Source organism: Delphinus delphis, chromosome 14 (genome assembly GCF_949987515.2).
Source record: "Delphinus delphis chromosome 14, mDelDel1.2, whole genome shotgun sequence".
Taxonomy (NCBI): domain Eukaryota; kingdom Metazoa; phylum Chordata; class Mammalia; order Artiodactyla; family Delphinidae; genus Delphinus; species Delphinus delphis.
Window position 1 is genome coordinate 22,378,766 of NC_082696.1, and position 10,935 is coordinate 22,389,700.

Sequence of the window (10,935 nt, forward strand, 5' to 3'; positions counted from 1 at the left end):
TGTATTTCATTTCAGATAGCTCGTCTTACTATATTATCAAATTCTCTACCTTTTCTTCTGCAGTGTTTGATCTGCTGTTAATCCTGTAAAGTTTATTTTTCATCACAGACATTGTTTTTATCTCAATATAAATTCAATATATTTATTTTTATATGCTCCATGTCTCTCCTTACATGTTAATGTTTTCCTCTTACGCCTCAAAATCATGAAATAATGTTTTGCTAACATTTTTAATATCTTTATCTACTTATTATATCATCTGTGCCATTATTGGCTTACTTTAAATTGACTGATTTTGTCCTTATTTTTGGTTGTGGTTTCCAACTTATTTGCATGAATTTGAAACAGCAAGAAATGTTTATATATAGTTCTGAAAAGCATTTGTTCAGTTTAAGGCCATGAAATGTATAATGTATATTTTATAAACATTGAATGCCTTAGTACTAAAAATATATCCTTCAATTATATAGAAATCACATTTTCCCAGGCACTTTTATTCTCTGGGAACAGTGAGATACAATAGACTTTGAAGTCAAATATAATAAGCTTTAAAATGCAGTTTTTCTGATGTCTTTATAAAATTAAGAAAGTTATCTTGTCTCTATGAGTTTTGATTGTCTCATATGTAAAATTAAGATTCAAATACCTACTTCATAGAATATTTATAAATGTTAAATTAGACATGATGCTAAGGAATCTAATGTAGTGTATGACACATTGATTTAAAAAAAAAGGTTTGTTCCTTCAACAGATATTTATCTCTGATGTATATTGCTCCTATACAAATGTGACAACACTCGTGTACCTATATGTAACTTGTGATGTGTCTAAATAACACATACATAGTGCCAATAACTTTATAACATATTTTAATAAAATATCAGGAAGGCCATCACTATTAACACATTTATTATACTCTCCACTCCTACGAGCCCAAGCCCTTCAGTAAATGCATATGGATTCACTTGAAATGGAAAAAAATCAATAATTCAGGTGCCCTATTTCTACAACGCTAGGCAATTGGATATTTATTAATCCAGTTTTACATGAGACATTTTTCTTATCTAAGTCCTTAGCATCATCCAGACACAATCAGAAGAGAATACAGCTATGCATACAGCAATTTAGATTAAAATATGTTTTCATATAAAATAGGTTAAAATGTATAGTTGCAGTTTGAAAGGCTGAGAGATTTCAGAATTTAGAAGATTGCTTTGTAGTTAATTTAGCTTGCATAATGAGATAGGATGCTAAAAGTGAAAACTTAAATAACTTTGAAGATAAAATTCCTAGAGACATTTTCAACTTATATGTAATATTAATTGCCTTGATATCTATGATATATAAAGTTCATTAACACATATTCAAATGTATTATATAAGCATTCTATTTAGCCAACCTCAATAACAGACTATTTTAAGTAATGAAATCCAAGAAGAGTATAATTAGCACTTGTAATTGTGTTAGAAAAACGTAAAATTGATTACAATGCAAGTGTTTACCTTGTCTAATTAAACTATGATAATTAAATGCTGTTCTTGGTCAGCAGCATCTGAAAAAATTACTTAAATTTTACAAATGGCCTGGCACTTTTCATCAGCTTATGACTAGATCATTGTAGGCAGTCCTTGACCAATTTTCTTGTTATCATACAATTTTATCCTTTAACCAAGAATTAGCCAGATGTTTTTTCCTAATGTAAAAAGTGTTATTTGGCTAACTTCAGAACTGTACCACTCCTGAGAGGTTTATATTAGACTCAAATGGTGTTAATTTGGAGAGTTATTTCGTTCTTAGGGACATTCTATTTAAAACAATGTATCAGATATATATTGAGAATATACTTAGGGATGGCATTGCTCAGTCATAGACGTGCATATGTTCAGCCTTAATAGGTATTGTCAAGCAAGTTTCCAAAAGAAAAAAACTTGGAATTCACTTTGAAAAATTGTTAATTTCTGCTCAAGTTTAACATAATCATTGTGACCTAGCAAATCCACGTCTGGAATTCCAATGTGCACCAGAAGACAGGCACATGGATATTTACAGAAACATTACTCAAATTAGCTAAAGCTATAAAGAATCCAAATGTCAATCAACATTAGAAGGGATACCCGAACAGTGGTATATTTATACTGGAATAGTATACAGCAATGAAAAATACTACACACAAAAATATGGGTGGATCTCACAGCTATAATGTTGAGTAAAAGAAGCTGGACACAAGATTAAACATTTTATAATTTCATTTATATGATTCTCAAAAGCAGGCAAACTAACTTTAGATGATAAAAGGCAGAATGAATAGTGATGACATTAGGGGATAGTGGTTAGACTGTAGATTTCTGAATGGTGGTTAGACTAAACTTACTTTTAAGAATTGTGTACCTTATGCATGCTATATTTCAATAAACTGTAAGTTAAAAAATAATATGCCAGCAGTAGGAAAGTTTCTATATTTGGGGTGAGAAAAGTGGATCAAGGAAGAAAAGTAGGGAGGGAATTCCATTCATTTACTTCCTCTTTTGTCACTCCTTTTCTTTCCTAAATTCAGTGCGAGAGCCTCAGGGACTCACCAGCTCAGCTCCCAAATCTTCAGAGGTTCACAGACTTCTGTCTGGGGCGTCTCCTACTCGGAGGTGAGTAAGGATAGATCTATATAGGGAGGCAGTGTGCGAGAGAGGACTCAGCCCCTCCAATCCCACAAAATACAGCAGGAACTGCAGAAACAAGAGCAAAGCTGTGGGACGTTGCGGAGCACAGGCTCCGGACGCATAGGCTCAGCGGCCATGGCTCACGGGGGTGCCCAGCCGCTCCGCGGCATGTGGGATCTTCCCGGACCGGGGCACGAACCCGTGTCCCCTGCATCGGCAGACAGACTCTCAACCACTGCGCCACCAGGGAAGCCCTGGCAGGTATTTTAATTAATTCCAGAGGGATAAATCTTTGTTCACAAAAAGGCTGTTCTCCGCTATCTATAAGCGAGAACAAACCATTGAGGACTGGAACAAAGACTCAACTTCTTCCTTTTTTTTTTTTTTTTTAAATTCGGAGCCAGCAGGAGCCAATGTGCGTGCCCCTTCTAAAAGTGAAAGGCTGGAGCCTGTGGCCAGTCTTCTCACCCGGCCCGGTCCTCCTCGGGACAAGGCGGTGTGACGCGATCCCCGCGGGAGGTAAACTTAGCAAGAGGGAAATCCATTAAGCCCAAGAGTGCGTTGCACTTTTCAAGGCACCTGGGTGCATGAAAACTCCAGCGGACTCTCCTGGGAAAGAGACCATGCCCCCCGAGTCTCTTTCCAACCTCTCCCGGACCGCGGGCGTGAATCAGAGAGGTTTCGTTCCAGAGGTCTTGGAAAGGGATTTCCTACCCGCCCCGGACGGGACCACTGCGGAGTTCGTGATCCTCTGTGTGATCCCGTCCCTCTACCTGCTCATCATCACAGTGGGCTTGCTGGGTAACATCATGCTGGTGAAGATCTTCATCACCAACAGCGCCATGAGTCCCCAGCATCTTCGTCTCTAACCTGGCCGTTGGGGACGTGCTGCTGCTGATCACCTGCGTCCCTGTGGATGCTTCCTGCTACTTCTTCTTCTTCTTTTTTTTTTTAACATCGTTATTGGAGTATAATTGCTTTACAATGGTGTGTTAGTTTCTGCTTTATAATAAAGTGAATCAGTTATTCATATACATTATGTCCCCATATCCCTTCCCTCTTGCGTCTCCCTCCCTCCCACCCTCCCTATCCCACCCCTCTAGGTGGTCACAAACCACCGAGCTGATCTCCCTGTGCTATGCGGCTGGTTCCCACTAGCTATTTTACGTTTGGTAGTGTATATATGTCCATGCCACTCTCTCACTTTGTCACAGCTTACCCTTCCCCCTCCCCATATCCTTAAGTCCATTCTCTAGTAGGTCTGTCTTTATTCCCGTCTTACCCCTAGGTTTTTCATGACCTTTTTTTTTTTTTTCTTCTTAGATTCCATATATATGTGTTAGCATACGGTAACAAATCCCGCTACTTCTTTGACGAGTGGATGTTCAGAAAGGTGGGCTGCAAACTCATCCGGGTGATCCAGCTCACCTCCGTGGGGGTGTCCGTGTTCACTCTCACTGCCCTCAGCACCCACAGGTAAGGGCATAGGTAACTGTGGGTGGTCTAGAAAAGCAGTGAAGAGGGGCAGGGAGTGTACCTGGGGAGAGGAGGGAGAAAGGAAGGGCTGAGAGGAGGAGGGGAGAAGGAGAGAGACTGTATCTGGGAATCAGAGTAAAAGGAGTTAAAATTGACTGATGTGACGCTTGAAAAAAATATAAGAAAATCATTATTTTAAAAATAATTAAAATTGCATTAGAGGCTCCCCTCGGAAAGGTATTAAGGCTGGGGGCTGCTCCTCTCCCGTGGGCAATGAGACATATCTTTAGAGAACCTCAGAAGGAGACTTTATCTGCTTGTTATGTAGCTTGAAATATTATGAATTTTTAGAATATCAGACTAATTCAAATGTAAATAAGGAGAAGGTACAGGGTCATGGCATGGTTAATATCTGCTAGGTGCCAGGCATTGTAGTAGGTATTCTATACAGTTTTTCTAATCACAAAACTTTGAGGGTGGTGTTTTTATCCCCACCTTACAGATGAAGAAAAAGATCTTAAGTGATTTTCCAAAGGATATCAGAGATGGGATAACAGTGCAGACTTGTCTGACTAAAATTGCTTTCTGCTGTATCTTGTTAACCTCCTAGGTATACTGTAACCTGAAATACTTTTAAAGACAGATATAAGTAATTTGAGGTTTATGTACAATTTTGCTCGGTTTGTATTTTTATTACCTTGCTTAATAGTCATGTGTAATTGAATGAGGTATAGAGGCTTGGATTGTTTAAGCCATTGCATCCTGGAGTGTGGTTCATTTACCACTACGATGGTGTTAGGTGGGAGGAGAGAAGACTGCATGAGGTCTTGACATTAAAGAAATTTGAACTGTAAAGACAGAATGTTATTCCATTTTCAGTTCTTTTCGTCCTTATGACTGAATTAGGGAGAAAATCCCAGTCTGGATTAGCCTGTAAGATTTCTTAATGTCCTTAAGAAAAAAAGTAGGAGACCCAGCCTCAGAAGCTCTAGAAGAGTATCCAGGTAAATTTTAATAACACTATTTTGTGAACATTTTATATTTTATGGTTATTGTATATTATATCAATTTCAGTAGTAATAGATTTTTGGGGAATAAAAGTATTTAAATAAAAATATTCAGTATACAATGATACTTGTAGTACGTGTAGATTTAGAAAATACTTGTGAAGGAGGTAAGCAAATTACTGCAATTTGGGAAATGACAATGTAAAATATTTGCTTTTCTCTTCATGTCTTCTGTGCTAATAAGCAGTAGAATAACTTGTAGACAGAGAGACACCAAGGATCTTAGTTATTCCACACAGTACGTAACAGCCTGGGAATAATGGGGTGTTGGCACCACTCTTTTAGTAAGATCTCTCTCTCTCTTTTCCTTTCTCTTTTTAATTTTTCTTTCTTAAGAGAGTAATTTGAAATGTATTATCTGCCCAGGTACAGAGCCACTGTAAACCCCATGGGTATCCAGACATCAGGGGCAGTGCTGTGGACCTGTGTGAAGGCCGTGGGTATCTGGGTGGTCTCGGTGCTGTTGGCTGTTCCAGAAGCCGTGTTTTCCCAAGTGGCGCACATCGGTGGCTTGGATAATGGCAGCTTCACGGCGTGTATACCCTATCCTCAGACTGATGAATTACATCCAAAGATTCATTCAGTGCTCCTCTTCTCGGTCTACTTCCTTATACCACTTGTTATTATTAGTATTTATTATTATCATATTGCAAGGACTTAATTAAAAGTGCACATAATCTTCTGGGAGAATACAATGAACATTACCAAAAAACAGGTAAGCTTGGTAGGTGTGTGTGTTGGGGGCAAGCTGGGCAGAAGCATTAGGTGCTATTTTGAGTTCTATTTCATGGGCTTTCACTATCAGAAATGATTAGAACAGTCAGAAGGGCACTGGAACACGCACTAGCCTGAACTGGAAGGGATGTTGGGGGTTCTCTAATATGTGGCCATGTGTTAGCTCTAAAAGCCCACTGAGGTCCAGCTTATCTGACATCTGGGCCTAGGCTCATTTGAAATTAATGTCTCTGGTGGCTTTTCTTTATGTGCAAATGTTTATGCAAAGAAACACATAACAAACCAGAAAAGAATTTCACATTATAAGTATACATTTATTCAATTATTTTTTCTTCTCCCATTAGCTCACTAAAGATGACAGAAAGTCTGGGGGAAGGACGCATCAGGAAAGGACTGTAGGACACTGCTGGGGTCCGGGGATGAGGTTTGGCTAAGATGCCAAAATGAGAGACTGGGAACAGAGGGCAGCAGAGCAATAGTGAGAGTGATCAGAAGGTGGGCTGGTGCTGAAATAGGACTTGGTCTAATTCAACTTTATAGCTTTTCCGATAAATAAATATTACATACTAATTTTAAAACTATGACCTGCACCTTATGTACTTTTTCTTCTCTAAAGAATACATAGTACTAATGTAAGGTAAAACCAGTTGCGTTAAGATGGAAATACTGCAGTTATGGGACAGTTTCAAGTTGTACATTTGTGCATTCCTAGTGAGGAACTTCTTCCAAAGGGCTCTGTAGGTACGCGGAGTTGAATCACAGATGATTAAAATTTGATGGGCTGTAGCTGGAGGCACAGGCTGGGGCTTTGGGCACTAAATCTGGTTAAGGTTTTCCTGTGCAGATGGTGACCTCTATTTATTGATGTCCATAAACATCAGTGATCCACATCTGCTTTAAAGGCTTAAAAAATACCAGTCATTAAAGTAATTATTAGAAAAAGTAATATATTTATTACCTCAATACCTGGCATCATTGAAGCAAAAATGTCTGGGTCACAGGCTCACTGTACTTTTCCCTTTATATACAATCCTTTTATTCAGAGCCCTGTGATCCAATTTGTATCTCAGTTTGGGTATCTGAGTTTTTGCTTTGGTTTCTAGAGTTGAGTTCCTCTGACCTTCCCCACCTCCACTTTTTTGTTTTTCAGTGGTCTTAGTTCTGACTTTTGTGTGTGTGTATGTATGTGAATTTCCCTACTGGGACTTATAAACTCTGGCTGGGTAACTGGGCTTGACATCTGCCAAGAAGTAATCTCAATGCTAACAGCCTACCTATACATTTGAATCTCCAAGTATAGACTGCTGCGAAATTCTTGCACCTATGCTCCACCTGCTAGGGAGGACTGTGCTTAGTAATGTAAATTTCACATCCACCTCATTTATAAGGCCAAGTTGCCTAATTTATGCCACTGGGATACATCTGGAATACCACATTCTGCTTCTTGAACTAGATTCCTTTTCACTTGCACCTTTGTTTACCGTCACCATTCACTACTACTTACTCCCTAGTGTCAGATCTGTTTCAATCCTAAACCTTTCCAGACTTCTCTGGTATATTCTAGTTAACTACCAATAGCTTTAGCTCAGAAAATATGTTGTCTACTATAAATATCTTAATAAATTATGTTTTCACTTTCATGCTGCCTTATTTAAATATTCAAACAAATTAGACATATCTGAGCTAAACTTTGGACTCTAGATGTTAGAAAATGATTTTTAGATTTAAAACGATTAATGTCCCATATTTGAATTTTGTCTATTTATCACAGTCCTGAAGACCTTCTTATAAAACAGTAAACATAGGAGGTGAATTTTATGAAAAGATAGAAAATGTTTTTATTTTTATTTTAAGGTTAGGCAGCCGAACATAGTAATGTTTATAGAAATGACAATTATGTCAGGTTATTTTGATTTATGGGAGTCAGGAGTTTAAATTAAATCTCAAGGTTTTTGGTTTTTTTTTTTTGTGGGTAAGGGTCATGCCCTTTTTCAATAGATCAGTATTTCTTATTTAAAATAGTCTGATTTAAAAATTTTCTAAACTTGAATCTATTCTGTGGTTTATTAATTCAATGGATTTAATACAAACAAATGATTTATATTTATAGTGATCACAATAAGATGTTAAGCAAAGGAAAAAGAGTTAAAAATAAGAAAATTTTCAAGATCACAGTTTTAACATGAAGACATACCCATTTATAAACTGTCAAATGTTTTAAAGTGAAATTAGTATAGTGACCAAAATAGGCTTCATCAAATTGTTAAAATCATTACTTTGACTAGGAAAATCCTTTTTGTGCTTTTGGATGCACTTGCATGTTAAGTTTTACATCTTTTATACCATGATGTGTTTTAGAATGTGGCTGCCTCCGTTTTCATTTTAATCAGTGGGACTATTTCCTTATATTTGCAGATGGAAACACAGAAAGTCCTGGCCAAAATTGTGCTGGTCTTTGTGTGTTGCTTTGTCTTCTGCTGGTTTCCAAATCACATCCTTTACATGTATAGGTCTTTCAACTATAATGAGATTGACCCATCTCTAGGCCACATGATTGTCACCTTAGTGGCCCGGGTTCTGAGCTTTTGCAGTTCTTGTGTCAATCCATTTACTCTTCATCTGCTCAGTGAAAGCTTCAGGAGGCACTTCAATAGCCAGCTGTGTTGTGGAAGGAAGTCCTATCGAGAGAGATCAAGCATCTACCTACTCAGCTCCTCCGCAGTGCGTGTGACATCCCTGAAAAAAAATGCTAAGAACATGGTGACCAAATCTGTATTACTTAGTGGGCACAATGTGAAGTAGGAAATGGCACATGTGATTTTGTGCCATCACATTAGTGATTTTGGCCATTCAACTCACTACCTGAAAAGAACTTACTCTCGTATCTCTACTGAGTAAAGCAAAACTAAACAACGTTTTCTTTCTTACTATATCTCAGCTAATTCATTAAACAGTTTCATGATTGACTCAGAAAAGGCAAGTCAAACAGAGTTACCATTTTTCACTGAACAAGACTTTAAATGACATTAAAAATATATGTATTACTCACATTAAAAGTGATTCAAAAAGCAATATATGTGTATTGCTATATGCATATAAGTCAATATTGCTTCAATATTGAAGTTGTTCCTAGAGCCAACCTAGCACGTTTATCTTAAATTTGTTCTATTTGGGAGCATGAAATAAATTTCTTTATTGACTCAGTGATTCAATGAGTATAATATTCAAACTCCAAATATCTGAAATACAAGTCATATTTTCCTGGTGAATTTTATTCATAACTAGTGCCTGTATATATCTCCTTTGTTTGAATAAACTAATAGAAAATTCAAAAGGTGGAGCAAATCGTTTTATGATTAATCATAATTTATAGAAATAGTTTATATCTGTAACTTCTCAGTATGTGATTAAAATGTATGATGACATTTGTATTATGCATAGTGAAATAGATATCATCTGAATATGATCTGAATGTAAAATAGGTATCATATGTCATAAACTGTAAAACTATGACTCAGAAATTGTCATGATCATCTTTGTATACATTGCTAAATCCCTGGATATTTGGGTCATTCTGTGTAGCTGTGATGAGATATATGTAATGCTGCTGAGTCCAACCATTTAATGAGTTCAACCATCCTTTTTTTGCAATAGCACCTGACAAGTGTATATAAAATCTACTTGGGAAGTTTACTCTGCGTAGTATCACAGTCATCTCTGAATAATTTTGGATTAAAATTTTTAAAAAAGGAACATTTAAAATATTTACGATGGTCTTTCAAAAAATACACAAGGTAATATGTCGCACTTATACAGTGTAACATTAGTAGCATTTGTCAAACATTAGTAGTAGTCCTAGTTCATCCACTATTACTCACCTAACAATTACATGGAAGGAAAGACTTAAACAAAACATGAATCCCTAATGTTTTCATGTCACCTGTAATTTGATGAATAAGTTATAGTTTATTAATATATTGTCAATATTTAATATTACATTAATGAGTCCTTATTTGCAATATTGCAAGATTTGGAATCCAAATAATTAACAAAACATTTTCCATTTTAATAAACATCAATTTTTATTAAAATTAAACAAAAAATAAAGAAACCTAAAGAGGATTCCACAGCCATGTGGGAGAGGTAGGATTTAAAAACCAGACACCATACCATGATGCATGCACCCACTATTCCATCATCTCTCAATTTCTTTCTTTCTCTATTGACTTTCTTCTAACTCTGATAGTTGTTCTTAACCTTTAGGAAAGTTGGAAAGCCACTCATCAGAGAGGTGTAAAATATCGCACACAAATTTTATATTGACTCTGGGTATTTTATAAATCTTTCAAGTCTCATCCATTAAAATCTAAAGAACCATGGGTTTCTGGGTGAGAATCCTTGGTCAATGCAGAACCATTCTCCTTGTTAATAATGTGATGGTAGAAATAGGTATATATGAAAAACTACAAGATACATGCATATCAGATTACATAACAATATTATTCTTTCAAGCTCTAAATTACCAGGACCTTATAGTTAAGATGTGCCTATATCCCTTTAGTTTCAGATATATGGAATACATATTATACAGTATATATTCACTATATATATAAATATATACTATATTAGACTGTATATATGAATACATACACAATACATTGCATATGTATTTAGTTTCACATATGCTATATATATGAGAAACTAAAAGGACATACATACATCTTAACTATAAGGATACAATAATTTAAAGTTTAAGAGAATAACATTGACATATACTCTGATATCTGATTTGTTTTTTAAGAATGAAAAAATATTTATTTATAAAATATCTTAGAAAATTTTTATTTTATTAAAAAACATTAAAAATTTTTGTTAAAAATGTTTTTCTGTAATGATACTAATGGAGTAATAATGGCACCACAAATTTCAATTTTCCTTTTTTTTAAAAAAAGAATTTTAACAATAGCCACATATCTGATTACATAATGTTATCAATATTATCA

General features: G+C 35.9%; 1 protein-coding gene across 1 annotated transcript; it reads left to right on the top strand.

Annotated features, from left to right (window-relative positions):
- Window positions 1-3,277: 3,277 nt before the first annotated feature.
- Window positions 3,278-8,830, top strand: NMBR (neuromedin B receptor). Its single transcript, XM_060030659.1, is given in 6 exon segments — window positions 3,278-3,498; window positions 3,500-3,574; window positions 4,011-4,130; window positions 5,564-5,853; window positions 5,856-5,907; window positions 8,344-8,830. Coding segments are annotated over 6 exon segments (1,245 nt in total).
- Window positions 8,831-10,935: the final 2,105 nt, after the last annotated feature.